This window comes from Anopheles moucheti, chromosome 3 (genome assembly GCF_943734755.1).
Source record: "Anopheles moucheti chromosome 3, idAnoMoucSN_F20_07, whole genome shotgun sequence".
NCBI classification, from domain to species: Eukaryota; Metazoa; Arthropoda; class Insecta; order Diptera; family Culicidae; genus Anopheles; species Anopheles moucheti.
The window spans coordinates 64467628-64483947 of NC_069141.1; the positions used below are offsets into that span (position 1 = coordinate 64467628).

The 16320-nt window shown below is 44.3% G+C and overlaps 3 protein-coding genes across 4 annotated transcripts in view; 1 reads left to right on the plus strand and 2 right to left on the minus strand.

Moving 5' to 3' along the window:
- LOC128305219 (uncharacterized) overlaps positions 1-16320 on the minus strand; it is a 135044-nt gene that overhangs the window by 50419 nt on the left and 68305 nt on the right. The window lies entirely within an intron of this gene.
- Positions 5499-6041, plus strand: LOC128305220 (salivary glue protein Sgs-3-like). The gene is made up of 2 exons (XM_053042574.1): positions 5499-5586; positions 5707-6041. Exons 1-2 carry the CDS (start codon positions 5499-5501, stop codon positions 6039-6041), a joined length of 423 nt encoding a protein of 140 aa, XP_052898534.1.
- Positions 7490-7892, minus strand: LOC128305221 (venom peptide SjAPI-2-like). Its single transcript, XM_053042575.1, has 2 exons — positions 7793-7892; positions 7490-7695 (listed from the first exon to the last, which is right to left on the minus strand). The coding sequence occupies exons 1-2, from the start codon at positions 7890-7892 to the stop codon at positions 7490-7492; spliced, it is 306 nt and encodes a 101-aa protein (XP_052898535.1).

Below are 16320 nucleotides of genomic sequence, written 5' to 3' on the forward strand. Positions count from 1 at the left end.
CTCCCTTGCTGTGGATGTACGTGTGTCTCTTTCTCGTTTCCCTTGGCTCGATCATCAATGCCAGCGAGTAGCGAACATCTCGCTCCTTCACAGCCGCTCACGCGTTTAACCGTGTGGCCGGGTTCAACGTAAAATCGGCATTCCGACAACGTTCGTTGGCATTGGCTACGTATGCGGCGTCGCAATCTTGATGCTTTTCGTCATCAATTCGCTACCCGCCTCGCCTCATTTCCATTTTCTGTTGCAAACCACCAAAACAGTCTTTTCCCCCCTGCAACAACAGTTGCAACTTTCTTGCGAGCGCGTGCTTTAGTGATCTCGACTGAGAGAGAGGGAGAGAGTGAGAGAGTGTGAGTATTTTTGAGTTTGTTCGAGCACAAAGAGATTCAATAGAACAGACCGCAAGCGGTGTGAGAATGAGCAAAAAGGGGAAAAAACAGGATAATCATTTGTGAGAGATTCTTCTCAGAATTCGCACGGAGCAGAAAATGTCACGCGGAGAGATTTGATTTCGCGTAGTAAATTTTCGCTAGTAGCGCTCGATAGCCGGACTGACTGGCTGACGAAGAGCGAATGATAATAAAAACTGTATCGTGTGAAGGGTGTTGTTTTGGCCGGGACGTCATCATCACAGCAACAGCTCGGAACCGGGCAAGCCGGCTAACGACAAGCAGGAAAGATGGTACAACCTATGGCCGTACATCTAGCACCCACACATGTACAAACATTAATAACAACTTTCACTCGCTACGCAAACATCTGCACTTTCTAATGATTCATGGATTTAAATTAAGGAGAGCGAGAGTTTTCGGTGCTCAATCAGTGGAATAAGAGGGCGAATCTTTAAGCGCAAGGTGGTTCAATTTGAGCTACTGAACGCACAATGAAGAAACAATGCGATGGCGCGGTAAGCATATTTCGAGGGAAGGTAGAATTTAGTATAAACAAGTCTCAAAAATTGCGACTGAAATTTCCCTACAAAATAGTATTGGAAAGCAACGATATGTTACATTTCTCACATACACAAATGAATGTTTCTCAAAGAAAAATACATCATCTGTCATGATAATGAAAAATTAACAAACAATAATGTTTGGGTGGAGACGCCCAGTCTTTTGTTAAAAAATAGTCGAGATTCGTTGTTCTTGATTTTAATATGTTCTATTCATGAATCATAATCAAGAACGGTTTGTTAAAATATTTAAAATGTTTAAAACGTTAAATATTTAAAATATTTTAAATGAACTGTAAAAATTATACAAATTTCCCAGTTTTTATTGCAAGAAGGACGGGTCTGTATTGCTTAACAAGTGGATTTAGTAAGTAAATTAATACTAAACTGCCGTTAACTGGCATCAGAAGATTAAATACAATTCAAAATTTCTATAATGTAAATGAATAACGAATATTGAAAACAAACAAAGGAATTTAAAAGCGATATTTTCCTCTCTTTAAAAGTTGTCAACTGCAAATTTAATTCAAGATTTTTCCACCACAAAGTGCGTTCTGCCCACGTTACGTAATCGCTGGTGTTGGTAATGTGGCACAAAGTTTAGCCTAATCACCAACACATGCATAAACGTACAGCAGTAGTTAGGTCTAACCTCTTGCCCCAATCATCAAAGTTTAGTTCCATGTAGCATTAAGCAGGATTTCTAAATTTTTCCTGCTATATAAACCCCTTGGTAGCAGTCTAAGTTATTCATATTATAGTTGCCTTGCTGCTTCTCCCCGCTTGAGACCACGCTTGAACGGAACCCGGTTGGCACGAGATGGCCACACCACATATCGCTGGTAAACTCTCCGGGAATGTTGGCAGTTATGCTAAAACGCCCACCCGTTTGTGAGCGTGTGAATCACACGAACCACAACAGACGAACAAAGCCTCCCCTCTGACCACCTGACGGCAAACAAGCAACACGATGCCACGATTTTCGTCACAAGGTTAAAAACGGTATTACGAGCGTTGTTCGGTAGGAGCAATGATGATGTAGTGTCGGCGCTGGATGACGAACTGCCTGTTTGAATGCCCATGTGTGTGTGTGTGTGTGAGTGTTGTGTGAGATTAATAGGCCGTATCGGGAGTGTTTGTTTACCATTCAAAGGTTTCAACAAGAGCACATGGGAGAGCGGAAGAACGACGTACACGAGTGACTAAAGTGTACACTCACGTGACCACTGCTCACACTCTCTCTCCATTCCAGCTCAGCTGTAGCTTGTGTTTTCTTTTGAAATTTATACAACTGTTGATATGAAATGTATTAAGTTATAAATACATAACAGGAGAAATGTTAACGAACAATGCGGCCTATAAAGAACGTCATACCATAGACATGGTTAGATACACTCTTAATATCGAGTGAAAAGGAATCAAAAGATAACAAAAAAACCAGACACACCTCAAGGGATATGAGCAGCAAAAACGTGACTTTTGCAGCGTTTTCCTATCTACACGAAGCGTACGATCGTATATTTATACCGGATGTATGATGTGGGTAAATTACTACTCTCATTACTCGCAGAAAGATAATCGATAAAATATGCAAACTTCCTTGAGTCAGAATAAACATTAAATAACGGTTAATGTAAGGCCACCAAAGAATTCTTCTGAATTATATAAATTCACGGTAATGTAAATTGTCTACGATACAACCTCTTTGGTCACGACAACATGTAGCTTCAATTAAAATCAAAGTAGGATAAATTAAACACCAAAATAATCAATTTTGGTAACCATTCCTGTTTTAGCACGTACCATCGTGTGTTGCTGACAGCTCCGGATAAGGACATTCAACCGCACACACAAGTTCAATGAAAGTTTTCCCAGACACATTCGCCAACCACCGCTGCGCTGCGCCTGCCCAGTGAGTGGCGAAATAAACAGAGAGCACAAAAAGTGGAGAAAATTCATCTCTTTCTGAAAGGGGAAAATTCAAATGCTATTCGAACTATTTCCCCTAGCAAGAATTTTCCCCCAAAAGAGTAGCTCAAAATGCGAGAGAATTGAGCTACGGTTTGGCCAAATTTTGCCGTATCACCCTGTAGTTTGACAGGATGGAATGTTGTACGAGTGCTCAAAAATAGTGGCCCCAAAAATAGAACTTCCCTAGTAACACACACCGCCTCCGGGTGAGTGCCAAGAGTTGCGCTCACCTAGCAACGAGTTCAATGTCGGGGATGTAAGGGATGCAAATGCGTATACCTCCCCCGCTGGTTAATGTCACGGCTCACGGTCGGCAGGCAGTGCTGATGATACACAGTGTCTGATGTACAAAGGCTAAAAATACCGGCTGGATCTGTAGTTGCATTACGAAAAGCATAGGATGAAGCTGTTTGTTTTTCTGCGATGCTTCACCTGAGCGGATGAAGTAACCTTCGGATGATTCAATCCACCACCTGTCATATCCTTGATTACATCCTTGCCTCCCGTGCTTTGCCCTATCCCGCCGATTCGAAAAAACCGGTAACGGAACGGTGTTGTTCCCATCGTACCGCTCGCGTACTGCATTGACGATCGATTCCATTCACACGAACCACGGCGGTACGGCGGCAAACAGTTGAACGTGCGTCTATTTCTGTTTACAAACAAACATTCCGTCCTTTGGGGAGATATAAAACGGGTTGTCGTGTCAAGTTCAGCATATTTTTGGCCACGAGTTTTCCCGTATTGGAAAAGCATCGTTTCGGAAGAGGACTCTCTCCCCGCTTTCCTACTGCCTTTGGAATGTTTAGCCACGTTTAGCCATCCATCGATCCTCACTGCCTTGTTTTATTGTAGCGTTGTTTGCCTACTTTTCATTCGAATGCAAACTTTCCCATCAATCAATCGCAAAAGTCAAGATTCGTTACTGTTTACACGTTCGTTAGTGGATAAGCGCGGCCGTTGCGCTGGAATGTTCGCCCTTCGCCACGACGGTTGGGCTGATGTAATCTCCACTTTCCCTTTGCTTTGGATCGTCGGCTTCGTCACCGGATGTTTCGTGTTCGAGTCTTATTTTTATTGCCGCCGGTTACTACCACTAGTCAATAGTTCTGCGTTGACTCACCGGAATGTTGCTTGCAGAAGAGAGCTAGCCCCAATGAACAGCGAAGCAGTTATACCATCAACGGGTCGTGCAAAACAAAAATCCATACAAACACGATACGCTCCACTGCGAGCGACAGCCCAGTTGCCTTCATCTTAGGGGCAAGCGTGTGTTGTATCGATTTCCTTTTTCTTACGCTACAGAAAAGCTACAATTCTTTCACATACCTGTAACGAGAGTGAGAAAAACGGGAGAAAGATTAGTTAGAGAATGAACGATTTTTAACATTTTTAATGTTTAATTTTTCAATCAAAACCTCGAAATTTGAGAATTCCCCAAGGATATCCCGCGTTAGAAGCGTTGCACGTACGTCACGTCACTTCATCTGCCAATGCAAATGACTGGCCGATGTTGCAAAATTCTACAGAAATTCGATGTATTTAGAGGGCAAATTTACACAGGTGCGAGACGCTTCATGCCATCGCGTGCCATCTTGTAGCGAGACGTACGTCTAGTAGCGTCTGCTATTGAGCCGCTACACATCGCAGTGCATCGTGGTTAAAATCAGGCTCGAGCAGAGCAATGAAAACGGCTATCCTTTTGCTACTGTTTGTGACATGTTTTCTAGCCGGAAGTCTCGGTCAAAGCGATGACGAGGAAGGTAATTTGCGCATTAAAACAATGATGTTTGACGGATGTATATATATTTTTTTTATTTTGTGTATTTTTCTCGGGCTTTCGATGGGCTCGCGAACAGAACCCGAAATTATCTGCAGCAACCCGAACGAAGAAGCGCTCGAATGTGGTCCAGCCTGCGGTGACCGAACGTGTGCCAATCAGCGGCGGAACAATGTGAGATGCACGAAACAATGCGTCCCTGGGTGCTATTGCTTGGGAGGGTACGTGCGAAATCAACGCAATCTGTGTGTACCAACGTTTATGTGCCTTACCACCGGCTAGGGTAGTCGAAATGTGATTCCGGTAACCGGTGGTCATGGTTACTATCTTTCGAATATATTTGCTAGTTACAATTAATATTAATAATAAATGGCAATAGCATTATCTGACTTTAAACTTATTGTGCTTCGAACAGTTAATTGCTAAACGTGGCTTAACATTAGGAAGATACGTTGATATTTTATTTCCTCGGGAGCTAAAAGTTTCATGCAATAATAACCACCCAATAATAACGCAGCTCAATTAAAAAAATAAATATCACTATTTCAATCAAAGAACTACCGAAAAATGTTCCCTTGCGCAAATTTTAGCCCCAAGCGTTTTAATTTGTAACCCGTTTAATTGGCATGGAGCATTTTCCAGATTGTTTGCTCAACTGTTGCGCACTGTTGCCAGCAGACACTGCTGGGGAGTGTTGACAAGTGTCTGCATGAATTCAGATGGTCACCAAACTGGGTACCTCTTGCCCTCCGTTCACTCTATTCGCCACCGCCAACGAGCGTAGAAGTGCAAAGCATGGCGCGATATGTGCTTGGTTTGTTGTTTTTAGTGGGCAGCGTACAGCTACTAGTTGCGTTGCCAGCTGAAAAACCCGAAGCAGAAGGTGCGAACGGTAAGACCCCCCGCCATTAAAGTAAGATCTATTACATATTGATTGATTTTTGTAATTGCAATTTACTTGCTGTAGCTGATCGTGGTGCGCAACAGCCTGCAACTTCTGGAGATACACGCGAGCAAACGTCTTCCAAGGCTACTCAGGAGCCTACAACGCCTCTCCCTACTACCCAAGTACCGACCACCACCGAACCACCAACGCCGGAACCAACAACGGAGGAGCCGGAAGAAACTCGACCACCGCCACCGGTATGTACGGATCCGCGCGAGATTTACGACGAGTGTGGACCAGCGTGCGGTGATCGTACGTGTGACAATCAGAGACGGTCGGACGTACAGTGCTCGAAGCAGTGCTTGGAAGGATGCTTCTGTCGCAATGGTTACGTGCGGGACAGAAACCGCAAGTGTATTCCGGCGTACCGTTGCGGTAAAGGTTGGTGGTGAACGAATATTTTCAAACCAGCGGGACATTGTGCAAACGAAATAAATGATTAGTCTAACATTTCAGATCAATCGTAAGGGTGAGAGATAGATTCCATTGGCGTTAGAAACACCATTATGCTGACAAGCACACACGAATATTGTGGATTTTAAGGAATTGGAACCAACATTCAAAGACATCTATTAGCGAACTTATTGGCAAACCGAGAAACTGTGAACATTTGACAAAATTTCAGCAAAATGAAATAAATTCAGATAATCACTAAATAATCAAACGTTGTTGCAGTGTTTACAGTACACTTTTTAAAGAAGATAAACTGCTTTTCATTTCCATTTCATGTCTTCTGTCGCTTGTACGATAAAATCACAATGGCAAATCAAAATGACGATCGCGGACAGAAATTAATATTTGCAATTTGTTGAACTGCCAGTCAATTTTTATTCTAATTTCTGTATGCTTTTTATTGATGATACGCAGTAAACAACTCATTAGGACTCTTTTACACGCTAGCACTAGCCCGATGCCGAGCACATGTAGGACGGAATGCATTTCCTTGACTTGTTGCGCACGTAGCCACCTTTGCAGAAGCACCCGTCCATGCAGGATCGCATGCAAGCCACGTCATTCTTACGCTGGTTCGCACAGGTACGATCACCGCAAATGGGACCACAATCATCGTACACCTCGTTCGGATCGCTACATACGATCGGTTCCGGTTCGGGGTCATCTACAAATATTGAAACCAGAAAAAGAACGAAAAACAAAAAAATCACCGCAAACAAAACATCACGTTTGAGATTAACGATAATCACAACAGCAGACCACCACCCCGCGCTCTCAGTTTGTACCGTATGTGTCGGGACGGGCCACGATCACCGTCAGCAAGGACGCCAAGGTAAGGCCGATCACAAGGAGCGTCGTCGTTTCGCACTTCATCCCGTCGTGTACCGATAATTTGGCCTTCAACTGATCCAGCAACTTCCAGCGACTAGACAAAACTCAAACTGGCTTTAGAATCTTACCACGGTTTAGCGAACGGGGAACGATATTTTCAACCGGCAAAAGGTTCGCGCCGACGCTATCAGCTGAGTCAATAACACTTTTGTTCATGTTTTTATTTTCATCATGCCCAACTATCTCGCTGATAGACGCTGGTGTGTAGCGTACCCGCAACATAATAGCAGAGTCAACCGGAGCGGTCCGCACTGTTTGGTACGGGCAGGGCCATGATATGATCAACGCTGGAGGAAGCTTACTTCTCCAATACACAGGGAAATACGCGACAGTATCTTGAATGCCCAAGTCACTTGTAAAATTGTCGGAAGCTAATCAATAGAGTGCTACACACACGGTGCTACAAATTGAACAACCTTTTTATTGCGATGTAAGCGATGTAAAATTCATAGTTCCAAGTTCCCCATAGTGCCCCCGGTCCATAGTCCTCAAACGTCTATCCGAAGGTAGCACAAGCGTACGAAGGTATGCAACTGCCGCTACGACTGCGTGCATAGCCTCTGTTGCAGTAGCAACCTTCCTGGCACTGGCGACCGCACTGGACATCGTTTTTGCGCACATTCTGACAGGTCAAATCACCACAACCGTTACCACATGCGTCATAACTTTCGTTCAGCCTGCTGCATTCCATTTCCGGATATTCTGCCAATACGTCAGGTAGCGCAAAAATGGGGAAACAGCTTTAATACAGCATTTGTCTGCGATATTTGAAAGTATAAATATACGTGTATACACCTACCCGGTTCGTCGTCAGCGGCTAGCGCCGGACATCCTAGGGCCAACACGGATATAACCACCACGAATGGTAGCAGCCGTCCTCCGATAGTAAGGTAAGCCATCTGATCTGTTGCGACAGAAACGCGGTACTGGTTCCGGTATGAATGCGTCAAGGCGAACGGGTGCCGCGAAGATAATCACAAAACATGAGTAGGTTTTCCGTCGAATTTCTTTCATGCCCCAGGAAACACACTTGCGTCAATAATGGGGCTGAATAAAGTGGGTAACATTTGAAAGTGAAGCTGATGTTATGTGGACCCAATTTCCTGTACGATGCCATTAGAATGAATAACCATCGCTCTGGTTTTGGTAAGATTGGGTGGCAAAATCTAAAATGTATTGCAATATGGTACACAAAGCACTTGTTGCCGTCCAAAGATTCATTTTCAAGCTAGAACACTCTCATGGGCTGATTTCCATTGCGTCGTACACCCCTCCAAAACAAAACAACCAACGCCGCTCGTTATCGCAACGAGCAGTTCTCTAGTACATTGTGTCTGGTTTTTAGCACATTTTTGTTTCGCTCTGTGTTTGCTCAGTTGTAACCGCGCAACAACGACAGCAGCAAAAAAACAGAACAAAAAGATTCCCCCAATGTCTGGAGTGTGATGTACAGCTAGAAACGAACTCTACCTCCGAAACACGCGTGTCACAAGAGTTGCAGCTTATCGGCCCGATCGAACGGATCTTTCTACCCTCCCGTAAACTGTACCAATTATACGTACTATTCAAGCATGAAGGTATTATTTGTCGGTTTGTTGGTGGTTCTGTTGGGCCTGGTCGCAGTACAGGGTGCCGATGGTAAGCATATTTCCCGAGGGGATTTCGAATTGGTGGAATTAAATATTCCGATATTCTACCGGTGTTTCATCGTCTTTTTTTTTGGTTCGCTTTTAGTGTGCCGTTTCGGGGAACGTTGGCGATGTGGCAGCATTGACTGTGAGAAAACCTGTGCCAATATCAAGAGCAATACGGTGTGCACGACAACGTGCAGCAATGGGTGCTTCTGTGAGGCCGGATTCGTGCGTACCGCGTTCGGTAACTGTGAGCCATGGTTCGTTTGCCGGTATAAAACAATGACCCGTTTGTAAAACACCGAAAGGTTACCAGTGTGCAATTGAATAAATGCAAACACCAACTAAAGGCTGCATGTATTTTTTTGTTTTAGCTCCGCAGTGAGAAGTTAGCGAACGTGCAAATAGGGAAATTGTTCAATAGAAATTAAACAAACGATTACGAACAAACCAGTACGAAAAAAAGAAAACACAAAAACAGAACCATTTATAAAAGAGAAAATCATCCAACGAAGTTATGGAAATTGTATGCATAGTTGCAATCATTTCATCAAGCTTCCCAAAACGGCCGCTGATAATGGAAGGAGAGAAACCGTTTAGCGCTCAATATCTCACAAAAGCCCGGGGGGTTGTGGGTGATGCCGAAGAAAAAAAAATTCAATATCGCCAGCACTTAGCGATGCGATATGGCTAGATGAATATAAAGTAACTCATTAAGTATGTCCTTTCGCCAGCTGTCAGACAAAAGGCGAGCGAAACCAGTGGCTGCTGCTTAATGAGTGCCATTCCCAGTCATAATGCTGCCTCGGAACTATCGAACGGGGAAGCGGGAAAAGCTGAGTGGAAGGAACTTTTCGACGCATTTTTTTACGTTCGTTTAGTGAATTTTAATTCTCGGTTAATGTTTGTCGTGTTGAATTAAAGGAATTTAATTTTAAAGTATGGTAAATATGTTTCGATTGTATAAACTTTTTAGAAGAGTGCATTATTCTTCTAGAAGAATGTTTTGTTTTGTTCTAAGCGTTTGTCAGTTTGACAGCACGCCTACATACGCGTGCATGTGTTTGTGTAATTCATTCATTTTGACATTTTGATTTTTTTTAAGTTTAACAAACCGTAACAATTTGCTAATCAGTAAGCCGAAATCAATAGCAAAACCCTGTGGCCAATGAAAGGCTCGACCATAAATTGAACCATTCAAACTACGCTCGGTGCAGAATAAACTAGGCAAAACATCGGTTTTGTGCAGCAGCCTGCCGAAAACATGCAGAATTCGGAATGGTACAGCCACCCAATCCCGAGGTGTGGAGATAAACAAACAATTTATCGTGTGAACTTCGGGCCAAAGGCGAACCTCTACCGTGCGCTCATCGCCCTATCCGCACCGGAAAGCCACATCATTTCCGGTGTGTTCTTGCTTCGCGCGGTTGGAGAAATTGAAACTATTAAGCCATTGGTATCGGTGGTATGTGGGTAACACACCGAAAAAAAAGAAGATTGATGATTGCAGGTATCGGTGGGGCCAAGACTTCATCGAATGGAGCGCCGCCCTCCTTACCAATCAAATTGCAACACAGCACAACAACACGGCTCTGCAAGGCAACACGCCAATGACGCAGCCCGAAATACCTTTCACCTCCGTACTGCCCTAGGACAAATCGGAATGACGCTGTCGACACCTTCAATCGTTGCACGGCTGAGGTTTAGTTTGATTAATTATACGTTGTTTGATTTATATCACTTCTCCTTGCGTACTCTGGGAATGTATTACTGATTCGGAAAAGCTGTTTGAAATTTGAATACAATTCTACAAGCACGCAATCAATTGGGCGGATGACGTGCGATTTAAATTAATTATGCAAGTTAGATTAAGAATGTCTGAAATCTATAGTATTGGTATTTTAAAACACTAGAACTACCAACCGAATACGGCGTTTTTTTTATATTGCAGGTTTCTTTGCATAAAAATCCAAATATTTATATTACGATGGTGACATCGTTATATTCAGATATATTTTGCAAGTTTCCAGAATTGTTTCTTTTGACGATAAAAAAAATGTTTAAATTCATTGATTTATCAGATACTTTACCGGAAGTGTGTGAGACACACTGTTTAAAAGTTACCTACAGAAAAGTCTTTTGTTGCAGCCATAATTATTCGAACACGAATATTTTGCTACCGTGTTTAAAACTTACGGTAAAAGTATTGTTGAATACTATTCAACGGTCGATTCGAATGCGACAGCTGGTTTCGACTGTTTGGCTGTAGAGGGCGCCACATCGAGTGGTGCAACCGATCGAGCCGAGCACGCCCGAACGAAGAGGATCAACGACCTGGGAGAAATGGCAATTTAAAAAGCTAACCCGGCGAACGAGGACGCGATTTTTTAGCTCCTCTTAAATAGCTCCTCTTAATAGTGTGCTAAAATAAATCCTGTTTGTGTGTTTGTACATTAGTGTTTTAAGTAATTGAATGAACGATGTTGCTTGTCGCCTCAAGTAAGGTCTCTAGAGTGTACGCCAATCAGCAGATTATCGTTAACCAATTAATTACAATTATTACGAAGGTCGAACAATTAATTTTTTGTAGCCGGAAAGTGGAATAATTAATAATTATCTTGCATTTTTGTCATGTATTTAAAGCTATCTTCAGAAGTAAAAATAATTTAGACCAGGGTTAGGCAAAGTGGGGCCCACGGGCCAAATCCGGCTCATCAATAGGTTTTATCCGACCCGATAGAAAATTATAAAAGATCTTACACAAACACAACACAAGATATCAATCACCATTACCACGAACATTTCTTTTTCTTTTTGTATCGGCACAACAACCCTCAAAGCCTAGGCCCGCCATAACTGACTTTTTTAAATTTTATTTACTCGTAGCGGTATAGTCCGCCCTGCGTACGGAGGATTGGTCCGGATGGGATTTTGGACCGCTCCTGACGTGTGTAGACCGGCGCCGGTACCACCGAGCCGTCCCAACCACCACGATACTAACAATATATATATATATGTGATCCGTCATTGACAGCAACTGTGTTTACATTTGTTTACATTTTTCAACAGAATTGCTCTGGTTATCTTTTCTCAATTAATTAATTCGTGGTCGCCCTGCAGAACCGATACATCGATACCACTTGCAAAAATTAGAAGAATGTTTTTCCAATGGTGACTCCCACTCATATGTCTAAAAACTCGTTTGGAATATCAAAGCCTGCAGCTTAAAAGTTGTTTCCACTGTCTAGCCCTGTTCGAGAAAGGTGTGCCGACCCCTGACATAAACAGGCCGCCAAAGTATACAATTCCCTTAACCCCAAATATTTAATCTGATTAGAAAGAAGCGTTCCAGCCAAACGAATACGTTCCAGAAGTTGTTTTGGTATCTTTCTGAACCTTGTTACCTTAGCTTTAATAACAGCATAAGGGACCGGTGACGTAATACTTCTGTTTGACCCTTTGAAACCGTTAAATTATCAATCTCCAAGAAATGTATGCTACGTAGCGGTGCTTTATATTTTCCCCGAACCGCCACTGCATTAAATACACGCGCCTTATCACGTTTGCTTGCTTTGCCAATGTTTACCGGTTGATTAAACGTACGAACACCCAAAGAAACATAGCAGACGCAGACGTACATATGCGTATTTTGTGAGTGTTTGCGCGCTCTTATCGATAATCGGAAACTAATTGGGTCGTATATCCCGCGCGCGCAAAGTCCGGCAGTAAACATTGCGAATTCCGCTGCGGCAAACACAACGAAACGGAGGCGCAAAAAAGAACGAAAGAAAGATAAATCCCGCCGCAGATCGCGCACACGAACGCCAAATGTAACGAAACATAAAACAATTTTTGGCTCACCTTTGAAACAAGCACAACCCATGATGTAGCCCATCATTGGAGTGGATGGTGATTGGTTTACGAAAGGTACGATCGAACCTACGGCAGCCCGATGATGCCGCTGCACGCGATGACGATCGTACGCGCGATGACGAACCAATGGCAAAATGGTGCAAGCGCTTCCGTGGCCTTTCGCGTGCGGTCGCTGGTAAAGGGGGTGCTGATTTTTTCCGACGGGAAAAGCGGTTGCAATAACTAACCACCGCTAGTCGATGGGGTAGTGAGGTTCGTCTATCGGCCGCTAGAGGTCGCTTCGCGTGCGTTAGTATGACGCTAGTGAATCGTACAGGTCGTCGTGTCGCCGGGTGAGAACGGTGCAGCGGTTGATTATTTGCTCGGTGAATAGCAGCACAATGGCCAGTATCCGTAATTTCGCTCCGGTTTGCCTCTGGGAGGTGGGGAGGTGTCGGTGCGCCAGAACAATGCACCCAAGAACAATGGTGCACCCGGTGGTAGAATTGACAATTGTGTCGACGCCGTCGTCGCGATGTCGCTCGTACTTTCCGCTTCTTCGTGGATTGATCCTCCCGCTTAGGCCGCTCACTGTCAGCGTCTGTAGTGGCGTCGTTGTCACGGGTGTTGCTGTTACTGGCGCTACTCCCGTTGTCGTTGTCGATGGCACCGGATGCGTTCAAGCGTTTCGTGTACCGCACAATACCCCCGCCGAAATCTCCACCATTCACCAACCCGGTGCTGTTGCGTGCCCACGAGTTCGGTCGGAGCAGTAGACACACTCGCCCGGTGGTGACTTTCATCTCCTTGCGGGCGCCTGCAAGCGCCTCCACGGTTTCATTAACCGGATGCACACACAATCCGAGCCGTCGCTTTCGGTACCGTTTTTACGATGCGTCGGTTCGCACGGATCATGTTGGTCCGGGGTGCTGTGTGCGTGCGTGTTGGTCATACAATACCGCAAATTACCAGTGTTAACGCTTTCCCGTGACGTGACACTTCATTCATCGATCGATCGCACAAATGCACATTTGTCTAAGCCAAACACGGAGTACATTCACCTGCTTCTCCACCTTTGCTGCAAATTGCAATGCTCGATTATCGATCCGGTAGTTATGCACACGTTTCCGGGTTTTTTTATGTTGAATTCTTAACAAGTGGAACACGCAAAACGTAACCGATTGTCCCGGTCCTTGAGTGACCGGTTCGCACTGTTAACGAGCAAAACTTTTACGGCGCACAAGGGAAAGCTCTCGCGAGCCACTTTTACCACTATTGCATCACAGACATTTCATCGTGCTAAAGTTAGAAGACGGAGGCACCAGAGTAGATGAACATCTTTTCGGCATGAACCGTGTTGCACTGTGTGTTTGCCCGATGAGATTGCTAAACAAAACAGGACAGAATGAAAACAAAACATAGAAAAACCCTTACATTGCACTCTTTCGTTTTCCACGGTTTTCACAGGCTTTTCCATGCACGCACAATAGAACGAGGCACGACACGGCTGGGAAGAGGATAATAAAGAACTCGCACACCAAAACAAACACATACACACGTGTACTAAGGAGGCGCGTTTTTCTCTGCACGGGTGGGGGGTTTTTCCTTTATTTTTCTTTCACCGTCTTTTTCCACTATTAAGCTAAGGATGTGCAAATACAATGTTGCAGCCGGGCGCGTGTGATGACGCGAGCGGATATGGGGGATGCTTTTGTTGTTCCGATTGTAAGGTGAAGCTAGCTCCGTTTTTTTTCGCTTTCACCACCGAAACGTCGTCGACAGGGTGCAAATTGTTTGCGTTTCTCCTTACTTCACGGCTTCACACACATTGTTCACTCCCCGGACCGAAAGCACACGCGTCTACTATTCACCATGTTGGAAAATTGCAATAACCATTAGGAAAAACCCCCATAAAACAGTACACACTTCTTTCCGTTGGGACGCACGTCATTGATGAGAACGAATGGAAGGGAAAAGAGAGTAGAAGAAGCAAGAGAGAGAGAGAGAAAACAGGCCAGAGATCGTTCGTTCACTCTCGAAGCGTTTAGGCAGAATTTTCTTTTTATGCATGGAAAATACATCCTTTCCACACACGCATGGTTTTTTTTTCTGTTGTTGTATGTTTGTTTGCTAACAAGTCTTCATTTAGCTCGCTTATTATTAAGACCTCAGGTTTGTAACACCCATAACTATATTTCCCTGCCTGCCCGTTTAAAGCTGCCGTGGTGCAGCGATGCACACACTAACCCAAACTTTAACGTGTTCAGGCTGAGGGCGCAATGATGCATGCGTGCGTAAAATCGCGTACGATTAAAGACTCACATAAACCGGAGGCGTAAGAACGTTTACGCGATGTACAGCGCTACGGCCACTATGAGCCAAAAAATGTTCCACATTCAGGCGTTGTTGTGTGACTCAACCCGTACAAACACTACAGTGGAAAAAAAACGAATTGCGTGACAATAGTTCATTTGGAGTTTTCAAGAAAAAAAGGGGAGCAGTTTTTTTTTCAACACCTTCAAGGTTTAAAAAAAACTGTCTGTGGGCGATGAAAACCCCCACAAGGCAACAGATCCAACAGTTAAAAAGCAGCAGCAACAATTTCTGGTGTTTTTGCTTTCGGTGAGAAATGTTTTTTTTTACAGAAAAAAAGGTCAAAGGCACGATTTGCGTTGATTGAATTCCATTTTAAATTATGTTGGATGGTTTTGAATAAACACACGTACACACTCACAGACGACACACACACGATACCACATCGCCCCACTATTTTAATGTTATGCACATAACATGCAGGACCAGTTCGCTGTGACCGGGTTACTGAAAATGTTTGTTGTTTTTTGCACCAAGAAATAACCAAGACGGTAGCAACTCTTCTCTTCAACTCTTTTATCCACAGCGAAGTGTAATCGTTTATCAGCCTTTCACACACACACACACACTCGTAGGAATATCCTTCTTGTTCGTTTGTAGAAAATAACGAGCTCAAATTACTTCACGGTAAAGGATGCTTTACAGTTTGCGTGGAAAAGTGCCCGAGTGTTGATGCACGCGCAATACTCCTGCGGTTTTGTCTGTGCAGCGCGAGGACGCATCGTCGCTGTTGCGAGCGCAAAGGCAATACCGGCGCATTTCCAGACCTGTCAGCACCCACACACACACACACGTACGCGGAGAGCCCATACCAACGGACGAATGCGTTCGGGGGAAAGGCGCGCTGCATTACGGTTGTGGATGTGTTTGTGCCGGGCTGAAAAATAATCGCGTGACGCGCATGAGCGCCAACTGTCGGCTGAGGGGGTATATGCCACAACATGCTGCCGTCTGACATTAGTGGATGTGTTTGTAAACGAATTTCAACACAGCGCGATGGAACAACCGGCTTGTGGACGAAATACTCAACTCACGAACACCGTCGTCTGTATCGTTGTATGACAATAATAAATGCTTATGGTAAACATACAAACACACCTTCGCACGGAGTTATGTACCGAGCGCGCCAGAGTGGGACAGGACCATTGGTACATTTGTTATTTGACTTCCTTCAACGATACGGTCCACAAAGTCACAGGCCAAGTCTATCACTTTATTGCAAATGTGACAAAGTCATATTCAGATAGGAGTGGATGCTTACTGAACCCGAACGGTAAACGACCGTACACCCCCAATGACAGCAACAACAAAAAACCGACCGCCCGACATGATGATGCACAGTGGTGGATGGTGCTGCTGCCGAAAGCATAAAGCCATAAACGATGGCGGATGGGATGCCGGTCCGGGTTTTTTTTTCACAATACCGAACGTTCTGCTTCCTGGCAAGATTAGTAGTAATGAGAACACTTCG